We start from the raw sequence: 27,405 nt of genomic DNA on the forward strand, positions 1-27,405 counted from the left end.
ACATTGCTTTTCAGTAGACCTAGCGCTTAAAAGAGTTCACTTCCTGCCTTTGCATTATAAGCACACAATTTCCTTTAATATGACATTATTAAAACATCTTTACCCTTTTGAGTTTACTTATAAACACACTCACGGACTCCCGCTGCTCCCTTTCTCCCTGTCTGTCTCCCTGTCTCTCTCTCAGTTTGACATCACAGGTGTGTTATATATAGCCAGCAGATGGATTCTCCCATGGCAGCCTACTTCGCTGCTCCTCTCTCCCTCGGCTCAGGCCTACCCCCGGCCTCTCAAATGAACTAGAAGCAATTCCTTGTTTACACTGTCTCTTCTGATCTGCCCAACCATCAGTTTATGACTGCATCCATTATTCATATGTTCCCCTCCACCACACACATGCTCACACGGACACACAGTTGGACCATTACTGTGGCTTAATGTCTTCTTTATAGCCTCCATGTTCAGGTGTGTGGTGGCACATTATTTAAAAAAAACAATACACAAGAATTAAATCTAATGTCTAATTCTCATCTAAATTAGCTGTAGTTTGACAAAAAATGTTTTAAGACAAAGTCATATATATGACATGATGTAGCGTTAGCAAACATGTCAGTCAGCTAGCATGTCAGTCAGCTAGCTGTAGCCTATTGAACACAAAATTGCTGCGACAGATTTTATGTCCAAAAGCATTTACAGCATGCTTGAAAACAAATATGGAGGACACAGTAGCTAAAAACAGGTACTGCTACTATGAGAGTTAGCTTGCCAAATGTGTCCTTAAAGCCCCCATCTTCAGGTGTGTACCGGTGGTGCTAACATCAGTAGAGTTGCGCACACAAGTCATCTTAAAAAATCCCCAACAATACAAAATAACAATGTGAATCCTCCTCGTACAATCCATGTCTAAACATGCTGCAGTTTGACAATTTTTGTTGAAGTCATTGTTTTGTGTCTTTATGACATGATGCAGCGTTAGCAAACCTGACAGTCAGCTAGCAGTTTTTACAACAAACATGCTCTGACAGGTCTGAAAACAGTTGCAGCATGCTTGAAAGTAAATATGGAGGACACAGTAGCTAGAAACGGGAGAGTTAGCTTGCTAAATGTGTCCTTGAAGCCCCCATCTGCCGGTGGTGCTAACATCAGTGGAGGTGTGCACACAAATGATCTAACAAAAATCCCCAACAATACAAAATAACAATTTAAATCCTCCTTGTACAATCCATGTCTAAATATGCTGCAGTTTGACAATTTTTGTCGAAGTCATTGTTTTGTGTTGTTATGTGACATGATGCTACGTCAGCAAACCTGACAGTCAGCTAGCAGTTTTTACCACAAAATTGCTGTGATAGGATTTATGTCCAAAGGCATTTACAGCATGCTGGAAAACAAATATGGAGGACACAGAAGCTAGAAGAAGGTACTGCCACTGTGACAGTTTGCTAAATGTGTCCTCATAGGCCCCATCTTCAGGTGTGTACCGGTTGTGCTAACATCAGTGGGGTTGTCAAGTAGGCCTATACTAAATAATAATAAGAAATCTTCCTGATAGAATCCAGACTTCACTTTGTTGGTGTTTTTTTAAACAACTATTTTGTGAAGTTTTGCGTTTAATGATATGACGTAGCGTTAGCAAACTTGTCATTTAGCTAGCAGTTTACCACAAAATAGCTGGGACAGAATTTATGTCTGAAGGTATTTAATACAATTGTAGTGGGAAACAGTAGCTCAGGTACTGCTACTGTAATAAGTTCCTTGCTAAATGTGTCCTGACAGCCCCCATCTTCAGGGGTGTACCGGCAGTGCTAACATCAGTGGAGGTGTGCACACAGAGTACAAAATGTCTAAAAAGTCCCCAACAGTAAAATAATAATGTTAAATCTTCCTTGGATAATCTGCGTCTCACTTTGCTGTCGTCTGTCTTTTTACAAACGTTTGTGAAGTCATTGTTTTGTGTTTTCATGACGTGATGCAGCGTTAGCAAATCTATCAACAAGCTAGCAGTAGGCTAGCTACCACAAAGATTGCTGTGCCGAGATTTATGTCTAAAGGCATTTACAGCATGTTTGGAAACAAATATGGAGGACATAGTAAAATGAAAAAGGTACTGCTACTGCGAGAGTTAGCGTGTCCTCATAGCCCCCATCTTAAGGAGTGTGCTGGTGGTGCTAACATCAGTGAAGGTGTACACAGAGGTCAAACTATCTGACAAAAACGCAAACAGTACAAAATAGTAGGCTAACTGAGATGCTCCTTGTACGATCTAAGACTACATGCTGCAGCTTGTCTTGTTTTAATAAAACTATTTAATTAAGTTGTTTTATGTCTTTCATGATGAAATGCAGCATTAGCAAACATGTCAGTAAGCTAGCTAGCAGTTTCTACCACAAAAATACCATGACAGGAACAAATGTCCAAAAGCATTTCCTGCATGCTTGAAAACAAATCTGTTTGAACACAGGAGCCAGAAGCAGGTAGTGCTACTGTGAGACGTGACTTAGTGTTACAGTGGCTCTGGTGTGATGCGGCGTGTTCAAACTGTGATATATGTGGAGTGTGAGGCTGGTGAGGCCCTCTAGCCAAGAAGCTCTGAGCACAGACTAGCGCATACTATGCCACCACAACATGCCTGGAGTGCTATCGAGCAGGCACACGGCCAATCAGAGTGAAACCTTAGACATCCCTGTGCACGGTGACCCCCAATGCACACGCACACTTTGCTGAGTATTTGCAGCATGTGACAGGCGAGACGCATGTTGGCTACGTAGCTGAGTGTGTACTGGACGAGGGATGGTGGGTCGTTGGGAGTTTATGAGAAGACTTAGTCATTCGAGAGTTAGATTTGCATATTGAACTATTTACAGCTTTCCATATCCTCCAGCTTAAAGGCAACAGGATCGCATATAAGGTTTTTTGACAGGAATTTGAACTTGTAGATGTTGTTTACATAAGGGTTTTATAATTTAATCCCTAAATATCAGAAGAAAAGTCTGCTTTCAGTATTGCCTCAATACTAAATGCTTCTAATCACCCTCATGATGGGTACAGTAAAGGTTTGTGAGTCTCCTAACACTCAGCTATTTAATGAGTATATAAAGTATATGTAACTAAATTATCCAACGCAGTACCCGGAGGCCCAGCGGCAGGAGCAGATAATGATCTTATGACTAAGTCCGGTTTTTTTCGGGCTAGTTTATTGGCATTGTTATGGAGTTAGAATCAAATTAGGAAAATGGCAGCTGTGTCCATGCCATATCATTATGAAATGTAATCCAATTTGACCGGACAATCCTCTTGAAATGGACAGAGCACTCTCTTGGGCTCGTCAGAAATGGTGCTGCTCTTTAGCCATGCCTGAGTTGCAGTGTGGTTTGTTTTTGTGTTGCATGTGAGCACATAAAGCGTCGGTGACCCCGGCCTTTGGGTTGCACCACACTCTTCCTGGAATGTGTCGGCTGTAACGGCAAAAACAAACTCACTGTAAACACAACTCTTTTTTTATTTACATCATCGTTTTTGAATGTTATGGGGTCATCCCAAAAAACTGCGCTAGCAATGTGACAGGTACAGCACTGGGAAACACATTTTACTTTGTTGACATACCACATAATCTGCTTTGATGGCTGCTTGTCAGATGTCACTGTGAGGACGGACACTGTAAAGTGCTGCATGTGTACCCTGCGGTAATGTGAGCATGCCTCCTTGGAAAGGAGCAATGGGCTGCCATCAAGAGGTCGAAAGTTATTGCAATTCCAGGGATTCCCTGTGGACGCCATTTGCCGGGCCTAACCCCACAGTTTTATGAGCACACATAACTTTACTCCCTGTCTTTGTACATGTTTGTGTAACACATATAAGTGTAGGAGTTTGTTGCCTCAAAGGCTATAAAAAACACAGGGAAATCTTCTCATTCCCCTTTTTGTGCCAGAAGGACGGGGAAGCTGAGTGGCTGCTTCTGTTAAATCAGGAGTGAGTGAATGGCTGCGGAGGAACAGCTGCATGTGGTGGCTGTGCCAAGCAAAGCATGTCAATGAACTGCCATGCAACTCTGCGCACTCAGTCGGACACGAGAAGGAAATCTAAAAGGCCTGCATGAGAACAACAGCCTTACTCTCTGTTCCCGGAGGAACAATTAACCCAAAGAGCCGTATGTGCACAAAAGAAAGAGGGACTATACTCATTCTTTCGTTATCCAACACACATGCACTCAAAGCACGGCAAACACACGTGTTCAACATATTGCAGATGGAGGCCATCGTGGCATGAGGGCTGCAATTGCAGTTCGTTTTCTGCCCTCAGAGGCAGTAGCTTGTCATGAACGTGGACGTGCATGAGCTCGGGAATACAGAAGATGGGCTGCCGTGATATAAGCAGAATAGACAACAATTCATCATATACATTTTTATATCATTCAAAATACAGATGCCATACTTACTTTGGGAAAAGATGGTATGCATTGTGTGTATAAGGAGAATGTGAAACTAGAAATTGAGCACAATGGCCCAAGCAACATTGGGTAAAAAACCTCCTTGTATTAATAAAGCCATGACGGGGCCCCTTTGTGTAGTAATGAGGGATTTTGGGAGACTTAATGAGTTTGTATTTTGTTCAATCTGATAAAGGTCCCATCCTGTTTGAAACCATGTATTGTAGCCCATGTGGGAGGGAGTTTCTTGATTATGTTAAAAAAAAAGAGATGATTTAGGACTATTGTTCCCTGCGCATGGTTTCCTTTTGTAAGATAAATTGATTAGAGCTATTACTGTCCTCTACACTCACTGCGAATTGCCTTTTAAAGTTTGTGCCTTTTTATTTCTCACTGGTAAATTCTCCTCATCCCCAGAGCAGGCCACGTCCCTGTTACTATCTTTAATATGCTCCATTTCCTCACTAAGAATATTGCCTTTTCTTCCAGGAGGCTCAGAAGGTGAACAACCCGGCCAACAATCCGGCAGCAGACAGGCCGAAGGGTGCTGATGAGAAGGAGGAGGCCCCGGTCAGCGAGGTGGGATGGATGACTTCCGTCAAAGACTGGGCCGGCGTCATGATCTCCGCGCAGACGCTCACTGGCAGAGTTCTGGTATGTTTTCACTCCTCTTGTGGATGTAAATGTCTCAAACCCCCAATCCAGGCTCAAATGCATTAGCACTTTTTTGACACTAATCTTTTGCCCAGCCCACAATTAGATAAGTGCAGCAGTTTCCTCTAGCAAACAGACTACAACTTGCTTTCACACCCAAGTTGGCCTGAAGACTAATCCACTGTTTAATCCACTTCTATGTCCACATTACCTCACCTGTTTTATACAGGTCCCACTGGAGACATACTGTGGGGCAATTAATTTGATCCCCACAGTTGCTAGTGGATGCTCTGTCCTCGCTGAATCTCAGCTGGGTATTTGGCTGGCACTGTCCAGTCTTCTTTCTGCTGCGATGACCTATGTGCGGCACGCTGTAACTCACTCTGCTGAGCCTCTGCCAGCTGAACCAATGAGCGTGCGCGAGTGTGTGTGTGTATTTGTGCGGGTGGGTGTGAATGCGCATGCTTGTGTGTTTGAGAGATTTACTTGTCGAGTACGAGAGGAAGCATATGTGGTGTTTGTGCAGTAGGTAAGAGGCTGTCACTGTGGCTTTTCTTTTGGTATGAATTACAGTCTCTCTCCCCCCTGCCGACCCTCCTTCTTAAACCTCATCCCTCAGTCTGGCCCCAGAATCTCTCCTGCACTCTGCAACTCTTTGCCAAATCCTGATGTATCGCCAGTAGTTTCACTCTTATAAATGACCCTGTGTCCATGTTCAGCCTGTTGCCAAATGGCCAGAGTTTTCATATTTCAAAACAAGTTAATCAAGTTTATTGATGGTCAGAGTAAAAATGGGAAAACCTGGCTTCTAAATGACACAATTTGAGGTTATACAAACAAATTGTGTACACTTGATTCATCAGTATTAAAATTTAAAGATTTTTTCTTTAAACTACGTTTAATTACCTCCCAAGGCATCTCCTCCTTCTCCCTCATTAAATATTCACGAATTTGCACAGTCCCCGCCCACTATGCAAATGTCCAACCTCCCCCTCTGTCGCGAAAACAAAACGGCAACTTGTTGAAACATAGCTAGCTCAACCCAGTTCACTTAAGTAGTTAGTTGTGAGTTTGCATCACCAAAGTGGTTATTGTAAGTTGCACATAATGATGTGCATATTGTCACCCCGTCCGTTAATGTGATTGGCTCCTTAGGTTTGTGACGTCACAAACCTGCCAGTCTGAAAACATGTTGTTCAGCCTGTCCTTGGTACACTGCAGTTTAAAAGCAGACAGGCCCAGCCATGGAGATGACTGCTCATGTTGTCCCTGATAGCACATGAGAAACACCACATGGAGATGTTTACAAGGTTAAACACTTGATTTTCACAGGAAGGGGTCTTTAAAATTGCCTTTCCATCAGCAGCAATATTAATGTGCTCCTCCTCTCAGCTTAGCAAGATGTCTGCCACTTAGCTCCACTGTGCAGCAGACAGTTCGCTATGAGCAGCATGCTGCCTCTAACTGCTAGCCTCATTCTATTAGCTGCCCTGATTATGAAAAGGCTTCACAGTGTCTGATGAGAGCAGGGGCCCAATCTAGTTAACCCCTTCATTTCCATTCTGACTCTTTTAGAAGATGTTTACATGCTTATTACTATCCTGTTTTTGAGCTTTTTGGTGGTTTTGATGTTTATATGGAACAGAAAAACCTGATTATTGATCTCTATTTACAGGGACATGGATTTTAGGGACAGCAAGTGTTCTGGTTTCCGGTTGTAGTACACTTGTAGTCTGAGTACAATTGACCAATCACGTATGCAGGAAAAACAGTCCGTGTGAAGAGCAAAAGCAGGCAGAACATAATGCACCTGTAATGACATCCCGGCTCCCATCAGCGTGACCTGATGATGATTTAGCTTCTTATTAATCTCTATAAACAGACATCTGCATGCTAACAGCTAACAAGCTGCTCTAGATCTAAAATTCAACTTGAGACAAATTCCCTTGACGCTGTGTCACAAAAGCCATGTGAATGTTTAGATTTCCTGAATTCCTTGAATGCATCAGAAATGATCGATCCGACCTCCGTTCAACAAACGAGCATTTTAAAAGTAGTTTTCTTCTCCTCTTGAGGACAGACTTGACAAAGCTTCACTTTTACTTTTTACTTATATGCATCATGATGTTGAAATTTCAGCCAACTTAAGACCCACACAAGAAAATCTGTTTCTTATTCTGTAAACAATGCAGCACGTGGAAAAGGAAGTCTTGACTGGAAGTCGTTTATCGCTAACCGTTGGCTACATGCCTGGTATGTTCACTGTTGTCTCCAGAGGCTATATCATCGCCAGACTATAACTGATGGGATCCAAGATTGCCTTTTCAGTGACTGGCTTTCTGATCTTCTGTGTGCAGTTTCTTTTTTACTTCTGATTATTTCAGTCACTATTTTCTGTCGCCAAAAAGTATAGTCTAAATCCGAGGTAAGGTACTTATATGCAAAGGACTCTTTGAAAACAGGATAAATGCTTTTCCAGGTTTCTGAAACCAGGATGCAATGTTTACATGCACAACACATAACAAGGAAACTGACGTGCATGTAAAAACAGACAAAATATTCTGGGTATCTGCATAAGCTGCACTTCAACAGCAGCTTTTACTTTGAAATTTGTTTGTCACTGCTGAGAAATAGAGCGTATGCATTGTGCCAGAAGAGTGTTTACAGCGTGTCTATTTCTGCATTGTGTCAGTATACCTGTCACCCTCGAGGACATGAAATTGAAATGAAAACATTCTTTTTTTTACTATTCTTAGTTGTGTCTCGTCTTAGCTTTCCTTTCTACATCTTAACTTGCATCAGAGTTTTATCAGCGGTGTGTCTTGCGTTGCACAGACATCCTCTGTGCATCTGTGGACTGAATGGAGCAGCAGTGGGAGTTGGGAGCTAGATGGATCCGAACTTAAAATACGAACGCTGTCATTGTTAATGTTTGTTGGAATGTGACAGTTTCTCCGCGGCCTGGTGAGAATAGCTGGGAGTTGAGACAGAATCGGGGCCTTTCATGGCGAAGAAGATGAAGAATCCTGAAGGGAGCTGTCAATTTACTAAATGAGCCGCTCTTTCATCACATCCCCACTCACGCAGCTCGCCTGGCACGGACACAGCTCCCTTTCGCTTTCATCTTCTGCTCTGACTTCCAATCGGCCCTGTATGTATGTACGTGAGAGAGAGACAGACACCAACAGAGAGACAGACAGGCAGATGGAGAGAGAAATCCGGCACTGGTTGCTTTAAAAGGGGTTTCTAGCTGTAGAGATATCCCGGTGTATCACCTACTGTGATTTGTGCTACTTCTGGTGGGGCTGATATTCTCCCCAGCAGGCTGTGTTTGCTTACGTGCTCGTTCTAATGATATGCTGCACAATATGTACTGATGAGCGCTCGGTGTAGGTGAATGAGCATCCTCTCATGTGGGTGGAATGTGTACGTTTGTTTCTCACGCAGTAGATGCATGACAGCTTGTTTATGTAGGTATGATTATATGTATGTAGTGTATACGTGTATGTGTGTGTGTGTGTGTGTGTGTGTGTGTGTGTGTGGGGGTGGCTGATTTTGTAGGACTCTTGCTCTCCCATCACTGCAGATCAAAATGCGGCGAGTATCCGTGTACACAGAACCTGGCTGGTAACCATAGCAACTGCTGTGTAGTGGCGCTCAGTCATCTGACATTAGGGGGGTGTCTGAGAGCAGAAATAACACACACACAGGTGGGATTAAAGCGTGATGCGGGCTCCATGCTATCCAGGTGGAAGAGCCGCAGCCAAAGCAGATTGAGACAGATAGCCTCTGATAGGCAGGAAGGCAGAACCCTCCATCCCCGCTCATTTGTCTCTCTTGATGACTTCACTGCTAGGGAAAGATCAAGTGCACCCGCAGGCTTATTGAATAGCCAGACAAATCTAAATCCACCCGTGGCAGCAGCTTGGCCCAGGAGTCCCCCGTAATGTTTCCCCACCACGGGCCAAATTACCTGCGTGCAAAGAAAAACTCTCCTTCTGTCAGCGTTGCCTCGTGTGACTTTACTAAACTACTTTACTCTGATGAAAAAAGGAATTAAAGGAACACATTTCTGCCCACGCTGCATAACCATTAAGTCCATACGTGTGCTGCATCTGGCCATTAAAGACGTCGCCGAGCCAAAGGCTGCCAGAGCAGAAAGCTATTATGGCTCATGTCATTGCTCAGACCATGTAATGACAGTAAACAAAGAGCAGCAGGTGCACACACGCGCGCTCGTGTGTGTGCATGTTGAGAATTGATGAGTACATCTTTGAGCCTGATGTGGTTTCCAGAGACAAAGGTGCTGATAATCGTTGTTTCCTCAGACTGGTCGTATGTCAAAGTCTCCTGTCTCTGTGTGATCATAGCCTCTGTAACCGACATGCATGAGCCACCATCTCACACACACACACACATTCATGCACACACAGAGGGCCATATATCTAATTTCGATTAGGCCCCGTGTCACCTTATGTGCCTTATAAAATACCGGGGGGAAATGATTGATGGCGGTGTGAGCCAGCGTCGCTCCTCTCTGTGGGTCTTTAGCTTTTTGTATCACCCATCACCTTTACAATATCAGCTTATCAAATATTTATCTCCTCATTCACACACGATCTGCCTCCGGGGTCATTTTCAGTTGACACTTAGCTGAGGGTCAAAAGGGAAGACATGAGGGTGATGAACTTAAACATAATCTTACATGATCCTCTGCTGCTTAAGCAGTCATCGGAAAATAGCAGAGGCGGCTAAAGTATGCATATTGATTTGTCAAGTAGAGGTATGTCATTGTGTAAAAAAGACTCAAGTAAAAGAAGCAGTACTTGTTTAAGCTCTTTAAAGAAGGACAAGTAAGAAAGTACTTCCTGTATAAAAGTAAAAGTAGCCCTTTCAAGGACATTTTTGTGCAAAGCTAAATGAATCTCACATCATATTTGGGAGACTACAATAAAAAACAATATACTGAAAACCATAAACATTAACTTTGCTCCAATGTGAGAATCAGTTGGATCGGGAATGTTTTACTGCTTTGAATCTGCTCGGATGTTATTAGCAATTTTGGCTCATTCCCCTTTACTCAGGATCATTACTTCCACCAGAACCATGCAGTAAAGTGTCTGGTGAAGTTCCCTCTTGTCTGTTTTGTCTTGATACAACTTTTGCTTCATCCTGTCATCTGATGTGGATCAGATGTGTGTGATATGCACTGATGCAGTGGTGCCCCCCCATGTCTGAAAAACACAGTGAAAGTGCTCTCATGAATGCCCCTGTTGTTGATATAAAATGCCCTGGGTGCCCTTCCAGTGGATACATAGTAAACTTTATTTTTATAGCACCTTTAAAAACACACAATCACAAAGTGCTTTACATGCAATAGAGAGTGCACAAGTAAAATCCTGCACAGAAAGGCAGGCAGAAATACAACACATATACGTGAGACAAGCATACTAGCATACATATGATACATATTGGAAAATTAGTTGGCCTCCGCACACTCCTACCTGTGTGCCCCATGGCATACAGGAGGTGCCCCTTTTGTTGCCCTTGCCCCTCAAACAGCCTGAGTACGCCACTGCACTGATGCATATGCAAAAGTATCATCTTCTTTAGGTTGTGATCAGTCGTGATGTTGGGAAGGCGACACACAATGATGCAAACTAGCAATTACCGTAACTTTAGGGCGCCCTGGTAGACCACCTGGTAGAGTTTAAGGCTGAGTCCTTTCTGCAGCGGCCCTTAGGTGGATGTCATGCACCCTCTCTCAAACCTGACTTTAGCTGTCCTTCCTTAGCTGTCCTATCAACACCATAATGGCCAGATAAACCCTTTTAATAATGACAATTTAATTTAGCAGACACTTTTGTCCAAAGCGACGTACATCAGAGAGTTAAACGAGCAACGATCAAGACAGGAGGAAACAAAGTCAGTAAGTGCCAACAAACGGCTTCAAGTGTGATCAGACACTGGTGCACATAGAGGTAACGTACAGATACTTTTGTTAAATGTAGGGGGGTAAAAGTAAAAACTTCTAAAATAAATACTCATCAAAAATATACTCAAGAACAGACAAGATTGAGATGAATAAAGACACACATTTCCCTGCAATGATCACTATTAAGTATTTTAATGAACCGTTTTGAAATTGACTAATAGGTGAAAGAGTCAGTCTGCGGGGACTTATGCAGAGCAGGAAGCATCTAAGCGAGTAAGTGCCAGCTGCAGCTTAAGGAGGAAGTGTCTCTATGAGCCCCGCGAGACAGCTGTCCACACAAAGACACTGCTTGTAGAACATAGGTGAAAGGCAAAGCACCTCTGGTCCCGCACTGGACGGCTCATCAGTCTCTTGACAACCGTATCACCCCAGTTGCTTTGTAGAAAGACCTCATTAAGCACTCAAGGGCACAATGTCCGAGGAAATGACTAGTCGGAGGGCTGGAAATAGGAGCAGGTTGAATTCTTGCGCAGCATTACCACAGCCTCTCGTCTAATTGATCCCTGCATTAATGCTGCAGTAACAACGTATGTAATCTCATAATGTCCAACAAAAACAGCAAGGATTATAACCTCCGAATGTAGATATCTGCCCTATCTCTCTGTGCAGTAGATTCGCACGGCATGGTGGGTCTAGAAATAGGTCAGGCCTGCCATCTTTCTTAATGGGATCTTGGGTGGCAACCAGGGACCATCTGTTCACATGGCCCGCTCCCTAAACCCTATGGTCATCCCTCTGCCTACCCATCCACCCACACACTGCATGGCACTCTGCATATTGACCCCTGTCATCTGCAAATACAACACATCTGTCCCTCTCTGCAGCGGCGTGACAGCACGTGCATTCTAACTTCAATTGTAACAAATCTGGCACCCTTAATTTCCCAAGAACAGAAGAGCCTCTGACCCGGAAGCACATTTTTCTCTCTCACGCTTCTCGCTTTGTATACTTTTGCCGCTCATTCTGTAGCTTTTGTGTAAGAACAGTTGCTTAGGGTGTGCGTGTGTTGGCAGGACACAAGGTGAGATTGTGTAGTGTGTAAGGACACCGTGGGTACTCTCCACTGTGTTTCCGTGTGTCCTGAAACTTCCTGTTGTGGAGAAAATAAGTGTGAACGTGTTCGCTCGCACCCCCCGTGATTGCCTTCCTGCCTGCAATGAGAACAGCTGTCATTCAGTGTTCTACTTTTTAGTACTTTTTATGTGCGTGCAGTGTGTAATACCCCTATGTAAAAGTACATTTTTGCACAGACAGTCCTTTGGGCTTGCATATTTGTGTTTTTCACAGCCGCCGTTGGATACTGCCAGAGTCTGTTTGCATCCCTGAGTTTACCCATGGATGTATGCGTGTGCGTCTGAAGCGCGTTCGCCTCAGTGGATGCAGTATGTTCCTCCATGCTGTGTGTGTTTATGTGTCTTGTGAGCATGCATGAATGTGTTAATGTATGTCTGTGTCTGTTTAGGCTGCATAATTATGCTTTCAGTTGAGTGTGTGGAACTAATTTATTGCTGTCAGTAAACTCCTCAGCATGGATACAGCTGTCAACACTCCTTCATCACGCTCCTCCGCAATAATAGCCTCATTCTCCTGCATAAAAGTAACAGAGAATATGTCTCTTTATATGCATTCAGTAGTAGCCTATAAGGTATCTTGCCTGGGATATTGCACAGAGGCTTTTACTATATTATGTTTTATCCATCCATGGGGAGCAGTATGTGTAACTGATAGACGCTCAATAATAAATCTGTACAACAAACACATCCACCCACGCACATAAAGGCTTATACGGAAGAACAAGCTGAACTAAGACTGGGTGATAAGGTTAAAATCGTTATCACAATATAAACATTCACAATAAAAAGGTTGCATTTTGTCAGTTGAATCTTTGCAATTTTGTTTGCTAGTTGCGTACATGTAGCCTACATAGCAATGCAGGAGCAAAAGCATGGCAGGCTGTAAACCTAACAAACCCAGCAGCCAAATTATCTTAAGAGGTCTCCTCCTCTCCAAAACAAAGAGACCCAGTGATAAAAACAGGTAAAACCACTGAATTAAACAGTTTCAAGTTAAAATTGAGTGTTTCCGTGTTGCTCTTTTGCTGTGCGCCAAGCTAATGCTAGCTTGGATGTAGGTGCTTAGCTCATTTTTAGATTCCTTCAATGTTCAATCATTAACAAGATTTTACCAGGAGCCTAACTTTACAAAGAGGCCTCCTTTAGTCGTTACCAAACAAAAGGAGTCATTAAAACTGGTATGAACGCTGAATAAAGCAGTTTAATGATTCAGAAAAGGTGCCTTTCAGACGCTCCACAACGGGGCTTCTAGGACTGCTAGCAGAGCTGCTGCTAACTTTAGCTCAGCTTCTTTCTCTGTTTCCAGATGTCAGCTAGATGTAATTTACAAAATTATGGTTATGTGACTTGAAACAATGAGAGAGTATTCGGCTGGAAATGTTTTTAATGGCTGCCTGACAGCTGGTGGTTATTGAAAACAGGTAAAATATGAAACTCATTTAAGCTAATACAGCAGTTTGGTGGTCAAATCTGAATTGACTGACAAATTCTGTGTCGGATATAGTCTTAATCTTTTCATATATCAGTGTTTACCATGATGAAGATAATTATGCATACTCAAACTAATGTTCAAAACAACTGTGTAAAACTGTTATAAGATAAAACTCTGTCCTGTAAATGTAAAGAGCAAAAAGCATCAATCCTAAAACAGATGGATAGATACACATGCATGCAAACAAACACAGTCCCTGCTAGTGTCTGTCAGAAGTATCTGTCTAAGAAGGTGTCTGTCACGTTGATGTGAGAAATAAACAATCAATAATCGCAGAAAACATCTCTCCAGGAATCTTCACACACATTTCACGAACCAATTTCTTTGTAAATTACGAGCAGTGGAAACAGACAAATGTATCAATTTTTAATCTGTCTGTTCAGCGTTCGGTGACACAACACTTTTCTCCAGCTGTGTTTTCCTCTATTATGAAACTCAATGTCGGAGTGAGTTTGCTCCTCTTCCTTTATTTAAAACTCGTTGCCCTCTGAGATCCAAATCTGCCTCCAATTTTTCCTGGTTGTTGAATTTAGCTAGCTGCTCAGCTAATTTACTTTGCCATGTGCCATAATTTATTAGTTCAGTCAATAGCAATCCAATTGGTATTGACTCAAATCCTCTGAACGGTGATAAATTATTATTGTTTGTGCTGGAGGGACCACAGGGGACCAGCACTGCAGCAGAGAGAGTGAGATGGAGGGAGCAGACGGAGAGAGATGGGTGTGGTGCCAGCCAAAGTCTCCCAGAGACTATACATGCAGGGATACAATAAACAGCTAGGTGCTATACGGGTAAGGCATTAGAGATGACGCTGTTAAGAGAGAATAGATTATTTCTCTCAAAACATGAAATAAAAGTATTCACTGAGTTGTGAGTGTATCCCTCAATATAATCTTTCCTGGCAATGACTTAATCTGGGGATATTTTCCAGCTATGCTAGCAGCGTGGCTCCAAGGATAGCCATGCTGTGACGTCATTCGGCTAGTCAGTCCACTCTGAAATCTCCATATTTTTACTGTAGCATCATAAAGTCAAAGTTCACTTCATCAACTACTTTAGTTCATCACCAAATAACTGCGAGTATTGTTAGTTTGCAGTGTTAAGTTCTTTTTATAGTAGCAAATGTTTGCATGCTAACATGCTAAAGTAAATGGTAAACACAGCATACATGCCGGCTTTGTAGCAGCCTAAGAATTATATTTAGTTTTAAAGCAATGCTGTGTCTTGCAGCATCGCTTTTGACTTTAGTCATGTTATAAAATATATGCTATATTCAGGTTTTCTTTGTTATACATTAGCTTAATTCTGATGGTTAGCGCTAGCTAGAAATAATACAGCAAGGCACAAGTGCTATGCCTACAGTTGACTTATTTTACATGTTATTATAAAGTTATTATCTGAATTGTAAATCATTTTATTTGACAAGTGTTTGTATGTTTTTTTATTGGTTCCAGTATCAGATTTAGTGCTAGATGTCACATAATTTGGACGTGGTTCAGGACTTATTCTCATACCCTGGCTGTAGGTCAGCTCTGTGAAGGCAGGCCTGCTGGCTCCGTGTCTCTGGTCTGCCGCCACATAAGAAACATAAGTCGTGTTCTGAGCGGTGGAGAAGTTTAGTGGAAGGAGGAGGAAGAGATTGGCAGGGTGTCATCGGAGGAAAGACGAGCAACAGGGAGCCCTGCCATCGCGCTGCATCGTTTCAGCTGGTAGAAATTCACACACTGCTTTCACAGACATAGTGCTGCACATCTGATCATGCATATATAAATACAGACACACTCTACTGTGATATTTTATACAGCAAACATTCTGTTTCAAATTCTGTCAAGTAAGAGTAGAAGAAGGGAGCAGAGTGTGTGAAACGTCTTGAGTCACAGCTGAGTTACTTAACAGGAGGATAAACATGAGAAGAAAGACTGAATAATTTGGACCATGCACAGGGGCAAAAAAAGGAGAATTTTTTATCACCTAGTGTTGTAAAAGTAATATATATATATACCTTGTTTCATTTAATTAATCGCCATTACTCTGCTTTTAAATTTGCAGCACACCAGGGAGACTTTTACAACCCTGAAATGGTTGGTCTCACTTTGTCCTCATGAATGATTTTCCCTGCAGCTCCCCTTAAGGCCTGTCATAACTCTGGGCCAGTCTGGGGGATGACTCATCATTACTTGTTCTTTTTCTCCCCTATCTATTAACCCATCCATTTGCCACCTGGGCCTCTATTGCTCTCCCTTCAGCCTCTCTCTGTCCCCTCCCTCCCTCGAAGTCCCTCTCCTGAAAAGGTCAAGAGAGCAGACACAGGAGTGATGTTTCACTTACCCGGCTTGCCCGGCTTTCTCCTTATTAGATCAAAGTCACCTGTGACTTAGCAGGCAATGTGTCTGAGACACTGTGGCGACAGTGCTTGTTCATTTGTTTCCTTTAGTCTGGGCCAAAAGGAAAAGACTCAGCACATTAATTCTAAAAATATTCACAAATCAAATCATGCTCCTGTAAGTGAAATGTATAAGGGAAAAGTCTTGTGTTTCCTAATTTGTTCTGCAGAGCTGGTGTTTGTTGGAAAGACTCTGTTGGCGTCGCCCTTGGAGTGTGTTGTTTGGAAATCCAAAAACACTTACCTAATTACAACAAACCCACTGTAGCTTACAAACAAGGAGTCCATGCTATTAGATAATGAAAATTTTGCTTTCCTTTAGACTCAGCATATTCTGTTACATTTTTACAATATGATTATGTATGCTCTTGTGAAACCTACAACTGAGGAGGGACAGGGTAGTTGAAAATGAGATTACAATTAGAGTCCAAAGTGCTTTAAAACACATGCTATGGACAGACACTCAGATTTGCAGACAGATAGAGGTAAAAAAATTCCAGATTGAATGGTCGACAGGCAAATACACAAACAGACAGGCAGAAAAATAGCATGCAGACAGTAAGAGACCCAAGGAGGCAGACACAGAGGATGCAGACGTTCACTTATTTGTCATTTGGAGCCCCCTGTCACCTCCTAGACGGCACTCTCCCTGCCTCTTCTTTGTCATGGCCGCCTGGTCTGGTCTCAGGGAGGAGGGCTGAGTGACTCAGTGTCTCTTGGATGACGCACACCTAATGGATCAGAACTTGCAGCATCACATTGATCCAACCACATCGAAAACGGATGTCTCGCAGGTACATTTCTTAAAGCTTTAATGTCGATGACCACAATATCCTTATTGTACAAAACTTCCTAACCTTATCTAGGGCATGTAAACTAGTTACCTGTGCAATCTATATTTGCATTCTGTTCTTAACCCTTTGCTGCTCAGCTGGCAGTCAAATTCAGACATTGGTTTATGTATAATTTATACTCTAAGTCCAGACAGATCCTGGACAGTCCCCAAAGACCATTAGCCTTCCTTGACAAGATTTTTGACTGGAATTGTAATTTCAGTTTGAGGGTCCTTAGACCGAGCTAAAGATAAATCAGTCCAAATGCCCCTGGAGGAAGACACTGTTTACCTCACAGCTCCATATTGTAGGTCAGGGGTCTCCAACCCTGCTCCTGGAGAGCTACCGTCCTGCATGTTTTAGGTCTCTCCATACTCTAACACACCTGATTCGAATGTTTTGCTCGTTTTCAATCCCCTGAGGCGCTTCAGTTGGTTGATAACAGCAGATAATTCAAATCAGGTGTGTTTTTGCTTATTGCAAAGAGGATATGACATCCGATAAATGAACACATGTTTAAGTGAGCATATCAGCTAAAATGTACAGTATGGTTCCAATGTCTTTCTAAGGTTCTGCGTGTTTAACACAGTACCTGCATAACTCATTCATTTGTCCAGCTAACAGCCACAAAATAAATAGAGAGTAGCTAACGGCTAGCTAGGGCTTCATATGATTGGCCAACTGGCCATGTATCCAGGGCTCCATCTGACAGGTCAAATGTTCACATGCTCAGTGTGAATGCACTGCAGTCGACATAAAATAGGTGTTATTATTACCCCCTCATTCATTGTGCTAGCTAACCTTCCAGTCGGCAGCTAAATAGAGAGTAGCTAACGGCTAGCTGGTGCTGATTGCCCAACTGGTGTAAATGCACTGCCCATGTATCAAGGGCTCCATCCAGTAGGTGAAATGTTCACATGCTCAGTGTGAATGTGTTTCACTTGTGCATAAAATAGGTTTTCCGTTCATATCAATACAATGAAAATGTGATTCATTATGCAGCCGTAATTGTAGGTGTTGCTCTCTAACTCACTTAGTGCGCTGATCTATCTAAGCATTAAGAGAACGTCTCTGTGGGGACCGATAAAGAATCGAATTAACATTCAACATTTTCTTGGTGCAGGATTTATCTGCTGCACGTCAGTTGCTCTCTGAAGCAAAAAACTGCCTCCTCTTCTCAGTCTGTTTCACCATCTATACATCAGCAGGTCTGAGTCACACACACAGAGAGAGATGGTGTGGGAGGGAAAGGATCATTGGAGATGGGGCCGACTGCATCCCTACCTCTGCTTTATAGGGTGGACAGGTTATTATTGCAGCAACATCAGTGGTGGAAGATAGATGGTATGGCTCTACTCCCCCTAAAACTGACCTAAGAGGCAACAAAAAGCAACTGTCACATAATGTTTTATATCGATGGGAAACACCTCCCTACTGTGCTGTGCAGAGCCTCTGAAGGTGAAGGTGATTGAGTGCCAGCTCTCTGTGTGTAGGCATCATGTATTATGTGCTTCATATTTCAGTCTTTTTATGACCCTTCTCTGGCTCCCTCGACAGTATCATACCCGGCCGGGATATGATCTCAGGTTAGTTCATAATATGCTGTTGTCACTAGTGTCATGTTTGTGCTTCTAATTGCTTATCAGAGGAGTCAGCACAGTGGGGACCATCTGCTAAGCCAGGTTTCAGATCCGTTTACCCCCACTGGGATTCTGTTTCCTGGGATGGGACGGCCAAACAGTGTCCCTAAAAAACATCACCTCAACCAGCCGGCCGCTCACTGCTCACAGTTTCCATGAGATCATTAGGGGACTATCACAGGTGATGTAAGAGGCACAGGAAGGAAGGACGGGAGGGAGAGAGAGAGAATGATTATTATATGAGAGGGCAAGCGAGAGTGAGGTATGAAGGAACAGGGAATGAAAAGAAATAAGGATTCATCTGGGTATAGATTTTTACAGTTTTACAACTGTTTTTCAATTTCAATGTCCTTGATTTTGTCTAATCCAAACACTGTTTGAATAAATAATGGACATATAGCCACTTTGACATCACCCATGGCGATGGCAACTGCCAATTTGAAGCCTTAAGTTTTGCATTTTGGCTGCCGCCGTTTTATCGAACCAGAAGTGACCATATTTGGACGAGAGGGTGGGCCTGGAAAATAGGGAGGGGTTTGCAAAGTTATCTAAGCAATACAGTACATTCAGGTGGTTATTTCATTAGCTGGCTAATGGGCTATTTAACCTCCCACAGACTGAAATTATGTTTGTGGTGGTAGCTGACCAGACTTCGTTCTGTATTAGCTTGTGGCTAAATATTAATCAAAATAGGACAAACAGTGAACATGCTAACAAACCAGGTGTGGATGCCTGACATGTATACTTGCTAAAAGTGCTATCATTCATATTATGTCACTACAATTTTAATCGCGAAAAAAAACACTGTAGCAAAGACTTCTTGGATGGTCTGTTTGTACAATATAGAGCACAACAAGCCATATCATTTGTCCAATATAAATGACATCATCAACATATAGTTGTGACTGAATTAGCTGAGGTGACACATAGCGACGGCTAGCAGCAACCACCTTTCACTCAAAGCAGCCGATGATGAAAGACTAGGCCTCTTTAATCAGGTGAATTATATAGGAGCTAAGCTACCCCTGTACATTTACAGTATATGTACATATAAAAAGAGAAAAAAGAGACTGAATCTGTTTGATACTGTTTGCAGCTGGCTGGGCATTGGGCATTTTAAGGCAGCCTCCAGTGGCCATTCGAGGAACTACAGTTTTTGGCACTTCTATTGGCTTCATTCCTCAGCCCCAAAGGCTGACTCTTGGTTCATTACTTCTCTGATTATATTTTTCCGGATGCCAAATATTTTTTTGACATTTCCTTTTGGGCTGCCGGGTAAATATTTAAACAAAGTCTCGACTAGCTTTTGAGTAAATCAGAGGAGTGGAGACATTTTTTGGCCTTGTTACTGAGGCCGTCTCATATAAAAGCCGAGGGAAGGTGCTAATGAAATGGTTTGTAGCTTTCTCTCCGCCTCTGGCCCTAAATTGCATCAGTATTGACTTCAAAGCCTCAATGCATCAAAGAACGACCAGAAGCAGTTCGACTTTGCTCGCTTCCTCCTCCCTCCCCTCTCCTCTGCTCTCTTTGGACAGCGAAACATCATTTGAAGTCTTACTTTCTGTGTGCAAGGACGCAGCTGTACGTGACCGCACGTGTGCTCGCATGAGTTATGTTTGTGCTATATGGTCGTTGATGCTTGTTGTGATTAGTATGGGATATGCACATGGCTGCTCTTGAAGTAGGGGTCAGACACAGTCAAAGTGAAGGTAGGGACAAATGATCCCTCTGGTTCAATCAATACTAATGAATATAAACTACATTGAATGTAGGATACAAACATCAGGCCCTACTTTCCAAGACATGCATCACTTCTGCACTGCAACATATCTACTTTTATATTATCTGTGTCTTCCATTTGCTGAGGTGTGGTCTAAATAACTGCTTTAATAGACTGATGCTAAACCAGTAGCATGAGGCTACTTAGATGCAGTAAGGAAAGCATGAAACTCCCTCTGACAGAGGGGCTAAAGGGCTACACCGGCCGATCCTCTGAGGACAGAGTGTGTCTTGGTTTTTTGATCCTTTTTTATTACTTCGCTGCTGCCGTATGTCTCTCTCTGACACATTGCATTCATAGTTATTCCCACAAGTGGCACATCACCGTGGCAACCTCACATCTCTTATTCACAGGAATCAGCTTAGTGCCCTCTGTCTGTGTCTGTTTTTGTTTCTCTCTCACTCCGCCATGCTTTGGTGTTTCCATTCATTATATCTGTTTTTTTAATGAGCTCGAGGGCCCAGTTCAGCGAAATAATGCATTAAAGCAGTTTTTGCTTTTGTTTGGGGTGGTAGATCATCTGTAGTTCAAAGTAAAAGCATTTGCATAAGAAATATATTTTTGGTAATTTGAGGCTGACCTCTGAAGGAAAACAAAGACGAGGTCATTTCAGCAAATCCCCAAGTAAGCGCTGAGCTGTGGAGGAAGAGGTTTGATGTTGTTTAGAGCAGCAAGGTCGGCAGAGGGGGCAGAGAGAGTTTGGAGGACTTGTTAGGTAATTTTTGTGAATTACAGCTTTTAGCCCCTCAGCAGGCGACCCTTACTGTTCTTGAACCCTTTCGATTGTAGCCAAAAGCCCTTTTTACACTGCGGTTCTGCCACAGCACCATAAGCAAGCTCTGCCGCCATGCCACCTTTATCATTTTACATTGGACCAGGCAATGCCGGCGTAAAGCCGCCCCAGTGCTCCGCTGTTTACACTGACGTCGTTTTACACTGACATCGTTTTACACTATGCCGGCTCAGAGGCAGAACGACTTAGCCCCACCACCTAGCCTCCGTGCGTCTTACATAGAAGAGGAAACATCACAGAGGCATAATAATCACAGGGGCTGCAGACTTGGTCTCTACTGCAGGATAACTCTTTGGAGTTTATCATCAGATGCTAACAATGAGTCTAAATGTAACCAAACTTACATGCATACACAAACTAGAAAGAGGTATTTTCTCACCCTTTCTTCAGCTGCTTTCCCACTGGTCCAAAAACCCGCTAACACCCGGCTTTTTTGCTTAGCGAGAAGGTCACAATCGCCATTCAGACCCGGGTCAATTGACTCTGTAGTAGACCCGGGTAATTATCGCCTCGGCTCTGATCGGCATTGATGGGAACACAGAACCCGTGTCGAGACGCTAATCTCCGCCCCCTTTCCGGCATGATCTCAGCTACAAATTCCACCCGTCTCCATCCAAGCAGTGTTTGAACATCCTTCCAAATTTGTTGGCGCCGAGTTTGATAAACAGACTGAATGAGTATCAGATACAATAAAGACCTAACCACTGTAACATCTTCACTGTTTAGTAACCCTGTCTCCAGAGCATTTGTGACGTCAGGCGGTGACGCAGCAGAAAAGAGACCGACAGGAGTATACTCCACTGACAATCGGAAAAGTGACAATCGGCAACCTTCCTGGTTCTGAAAAACCTGTGTCATCGCATTAATTTTGGTCGGAAATAGGTATTACTGTTCTGTTCACTGTTCTACCGTTAAAATGGCTGTCGCAGTGATATTGGGATCTTAAAATGTGTCAGAGAGAGAATTATGAGGCTTCGTGCTTTTAAATTATGTAAATGAATAAGAATTGAACCCGAATCGCCCTAAGTGGCTGCTGCTTCTTTAAGCCAGAAGTAAAGAATGCAGTTATAGCTCTGGTCTGGATTTATGGACACTTAACACGCCTCTCCCCTCAGTCTCATTTTGAAGTCAAGAGTATATATGCAGTAGCCTGAGATATGAGTATGTACAGCGGCTTTATGTTGCACTTTCAATCATCAGAATGGAGAGCTGGATTGTTAAAGGCTCGTGTCCAACAGTAAACCTATAAAAACATCAATCTCAGGGGGAAATGGCTGCCCTCCAGACTGCAGGCTGCTGAACTTTTCACAGACAAGCGTGTCGGATATTGAATATTGATACGGGTCGGTGTCAGTGCTAGTCAACAATCAATCGAAGCAGGCGGAGTATCATCAGAGGAAAGGTGAGGGGTGATGGACACGGAGGAGGAGGTTGGAGGAGATGTCTTCTTAATAAGGGTCAGGGCTTCGAGAGAAACCACGCGGAAGGTTAATGACCTCCTCTGAAATGTGTTTGGGGATCAAATTAATTTCTTTATTTGTGGGCTTGTAAAATGCAAATCTGTTCAGGAAGTCGATTTAAAACAGACTTTCTGTAACTGTAAAATCCTCTGCTTTTTGTCTCTGTTAGAGTTGGATTAATAACCTCCTTGCTAGTGAGACTATTAATTATCCACTGAATGAATAACCACATGAATAAAGCGGAATTAATAATATATACCCCAAAAGGCAACAGAACAGAAAGCAGCAGCAAATTACCCTTCTGTTTCTGTTCCCTGCCATATCTCAAAGCTTACCGAGGGCCCGGTAACTATTAATGAAAGTGAATATAAAACGTGGTGGCTTTGTTTTTTAATATTTCATATAAAGACTCTTAACTCCTCGCTGTGAATTCCAGGCCTGTTTGGTGAAAAGAAACCGCTCTCGCTGTGCACTGCGACACCTCCATCCCTCCCACTGACAGGTGAAGGTATTAAAGACGTGTTAAGGTCATTCATGGCAGGTTCCAGGCATCCGCCCACCTTATTGACCGAGCTGGACAGCAGTGTGTGTACGGTTTGATCTACTGTAGCAGAGAGGAGGGTTGCTGCTACTTCACACGAAGCCTGCCAACAAAACCAGAATACTAACACAGCTTTTCCTCCTCTGCGGATCCTATAAGTCTCATCTCTCACCTTGCTGCGAGCGAGCGAGCTTTCTACCTTATCGGGAGCTGCTGCGTTGTTAGCGGGCGAAAAGTGGTCTTTGGTGCGGATGATAAACTTCTCATTAACCTTCAGGAAATTAAAGGAAACCTTGATTTAATTAGATAAAGATCATGTCACCGCTGCGTCTCCTCTGAGATGAAACCTACGCGCCTGTGGGGGGTGGATCTCTTGGTGGCATAGAAGGATGCTGGGAAAGTAGAAAACAGCATTATTGTTTTATCATTCAGACGGTTGTGGATCCATTTGCCTTATTGGAAGGGAAGCTGAAGTTTTAATTCCATATTTGGCCGGGCCCAGTGTTTCCTCAGGCAGCCAAATGCAGTATGACACGTTCTGGAGAAGGATGAAAGCTGAATTCTGCAATATTCATCAGACAAAGTAATTGCTCTGCATGCATTGTAACAGAATTGGCATTGGTGTGATAAAGTTTTGATATTATGAACAATGGCAGGGATGATTTATGCTACGATTAAAGGCACATAATGGAATTGTGTGGCACGGACAACAGCGCTGCGACCTGAATACATTACGACCTGCGCACCGGATGGAGCAGAAGCCACTTAAAGACACGTTTTAGTATTCACACAGCACACTTTCCCTGCCCCTCAATTCTCACTGTAAAATAAAGTGGTCATTTTTCATTGTTCTGATGGCAAATTGAAGCAGTTATGTAAATGTCAAGCCAACTGTTCATTGAAACATGGCACAATTACATTCCTAACAATGCTGAGATTAAAAGTGGCAGGCCTCCCTGCATGCGCATTCAAACCTCTGCGGATGATCCAGAACGCAGCAGCGCGACTGGTCTTCAATCAACCCAAACAAGCGCACGTCGCTCCTCTGTTCATATCCCTACGCTGGCTCCCAGCAAAACCCTGTTGCTCGCTTACAAAACTGCAACAAAAAACGGTTCCTGCCTACCTGAACTCCCTCATCCAGGTCTACGCTCCCTCCCGCCCACTACGCTCTGCCAATGAAAGGCGCCTGGTGCTCCCATCACAACAGGGCCCTAAGTCGCTAGACTCTTCTCTTCTGCAGTCCCACGGTGGTGGAATGAGTTACCAAACTCCATTCGGTCCGCAGAGTCCCTTTCCACCTTTAAGAAACAGCTAAAGACCCAGCTCTTTCATGAACACCTCCGCACCGTATTTAGGATGTTGTTGATGTTGATGATGATAAAATAAAATAAAAAATCTGCTTCTTTATGCCTTGTGCACTGCCTGTCGGCACCTGTGTCCAATCTACTCTCATTGTACGAAAATTGAAGCCAAAACAACCCCCGTGACGGGTGCTGCCATCTTGCTCTGGTGACGTCATTTGGAGCCAGAGCGGCGCAGTAGAGATCAGCAAGTGGAGCCTTTAGCCACTTCCGCTAACCAAAACCTACACTTAACTTACCGAAAAAAAACTCAGCAAAGATCCCGCACGCTGTATTTAACAGCAGAACGGCTTCTTTGTGTTGGTCTGAGGTTAACGTTCACAGATATGTAAACTTCAATGACTGTAGTGATTGTTTTAGTTACGTCTCCTCTCGTGGTTCGTCCCGTTCTCTCCTATTTCGGAACAGATCGGCTGCAGGAGCTGTATTTGTCAACAGAGCTGTCAATCATCCTTTTGACAGCATCAAATAACTCATTAAAAATAAACTTATAAAAATTAACACTTGGGTGTAAATTAGACAGAAAAGCATGTTTGAGAAAAATTTATTTGACTTGTATTTAGATTTTATAGTTTGACTCATGTCCCATCTGTTAACATGGAGGAGGCGGGCTTTATGACCTATACTGCAGCCAGTCAGCAGGGGGCGATAGAGAGGGTTTAGCTTCACTTCTAGGGAGCTGCCATGTCGTCCATCTTTTTATACAGGTTATGGTTAGCACTTACGTTGTTCCCACATGTCTAGATCCTTGCCTGTCAGATGTACGTCGCTTTGGACAAATGAAATGCTAAATGAAATTGTAACATTGTAACAATCAAAGAACAAAATACATTTAACAACGGTGTTTAGAAATGAAAGTAAACTGAAAGATTCAACAGAAATACTTTCTTATTTATCATCATATTTACTCTGATTATGATTATGACTAACATGATGATGCATTTAGACTATGAAAGTGGGAAATTATACATCTGACCTTTTATTCTTTCAGACCACCCACTCACTCCTTCAAACTTTTCTTACTTGCACTGTCTATCAAACACTGCATCTATTAAACTGCTTTTATACAGCCACTCTGGAATAAAACATCTCTGAAGGGGTAAATTAACATTAGCATGGGCGGTGGTGACAAGTCTGAGTGCTCCTGAACGTATCCTCACGAAACCGGGACAACTCTCTGCAGATTTATGTTTCATTCATGGGTTAGTTTGTGAACAAATACCTGAGTGGAGCAGCACCAGTCAGTGTCATGTTGTCAGGCTGAAAGGATTTCCTGCCGTCTGAGGAGAAGACATGTGGGAGATCAAGCATTTTTTTTATTGAAGCCTAACGGGATGCAAGGAGGAAGAATAGAGACTCAATCTGAGGCCGGCAGGGGAGCACTCAGTGGTGATGCAAGACTGTATTTTACTGAGTGGAGTTCATACATTTCTAGACGAGCCTTTGAATTGAATTTAGTAAGACTTTCAGAACTCTCTCGGTGCAGTAAGAGCTCTTCTTTAGTGAAGTAAGAACAGTTCTTATCTTCTTAAGGTTCAACAGTAACAGTGGGAAGTTTACCTAGGCCAGTTAATCTGCCAGATAGTGGTCAAAACATGGGTGTTGCCCCCAAAATATGACTTAAGTCTTGACCAAAATCTGTTACTAATGCCCGTCACTTTTACTTAAAGGCTTACTAGCCCACTCAACTGTCTAATCATGTTTTAATGAGTCAGGTTTGACACCACTTGAGGCAGTCATGTTAATTACACTGTAAAAACAATGAGTCATGGTAACTTAGAAGTTGTGCAAATGTTGTGAAAACTCAATATTTTGTGTTTATGTCATCTCAACTAAAGTTTTACAGCTTACAAAAATGATTCAGTTACAAGAATGTGAGTCAAAAGGATATAAATTATAATAAAGTTGACCCGATGTATAATTAAGTTGACATGAAGTGGTTGCACAGTGCAGTGGTTAGTGTTATAGCCTCACAGCTAGAAGGTCCCTGATTTGCATCCCGGCTCAGCCACAAATTAAACCGACAAAACGACTAAATTGGCAACTAACTTATTAATTAAAAGTTAAGTAAACTAGGGGCGCTGGTTTGGCTAGGTTGGTGGAGCGGGTGCCCTCTGTGCGGAGGCTGCAGTCCTCGTTGCACTGATCGCAGGTTCGACTCGCGGCCTGCAGATCATTTGGTGTGTGTCGTCCCCCACTCTCGCTCTCTACTCCCCACGTTTCCTGTCGGTCTTCAGCTGTCCCATACAATAAAGGCAAAAAGTAAAAAAAAAAGAAGTCAAGGATTTAAGTAATTTAAATCGGAAAGTTGATTTGTTTTGAATCGATGCTAATTTATGGTAAATGGACCGTACTTAAATAGTGTTTTTCTTGACTTGCGACAAATCAAAGCCGCTTTTACACCACATTGCACATTCACACACACATTCATACACTGATGGCAGAGGCTGCTACGTAAAGTGCCCAACTGTCCATCAGTCATCACATTCACACACGGTTGGCCGTGCCACCTGGAGCAATTTCACACATACCCGAATGAAAAACACTTCACATTTAGTTCTGACTGTTTGCAAACATAAGAGACTAAAAATATCAAATCTCTCTTTATTGTTAGAATTGAGTTGTCTTTTATCGTGCCTTCTGCCTCCCCTCACGTGGCTGTGCCTCGGTTATGGGCAGCAGCAAACACACTGGCACTCTAGATAACCCTGAGTCTTGGGAAGAAGTTTGTGGACCTGTGATATCCGCCAGCGAAAAACCACACTTTACCCAGAGTTCATGTGTGTGTGGTGTTATGTCACAGAGAGTTTCCACTGAACTCCCACACTAAATCTCTTATACACGGGCTAACCTAAGCTACCTCTGAGTTAGCATCACATTTGTGTGAAACTAATAACGCCCTTTAGCTCTCACATGCAAAATGGACATTTCTTTGTGACTATAACGCCTTAATGTTCTGCAGACAGAAAAAGGA

At 43.0% G+C, this 27,405-nt stretch overlaps 1 protein-coding gene across 9 annotated transcripts in view; it reads left to right on the forward strand.

Annotated features, from left to right (window-relative positions):
• kcnma1a (potassium large conductance calcium-activated channel, subfamily M, alpha member 1a) overlaps positions 1 to 27,405 on the forward strand; it is a 166,316-nt gene that overhangs the window by 39,847 nt on the left and 99,064 nt on the right. For all 9 annotated transcript variants that reach the window (XM_069658280.1, XM_069658271.1, XM_069658272.1 and 6 more), the window contains exon 2: positions 4,913 to 5,077. In XM_069658280.1, coding sequence (XP_069514381.1) covers positions 4,913 to 5,077 — 165 coding nt within the window. The remainder of the gene's footprint in view (positions 1 to 4,912; positions 5,078 to 27,405) is intronic.

The sequence above is a fragment of the Semicossyphus pulcher genome, unplaced genomic scaffold (assembly GCF_022749685.1).
Source record: "Semicossyphus pulcher isolate SPU_LCO1_2020_fin unplaced genomic scaffold, fSemPul1.0.p SCAF_12, whole genome shotgun sequence".
NCBI classification, from domain to species: domain Eukaryota; kingdom Metazoa; phylum Chordata; class Actinopteri; order Labriformes; family Labridae; genus Semicossyphus; species Semicossyphus pulcher.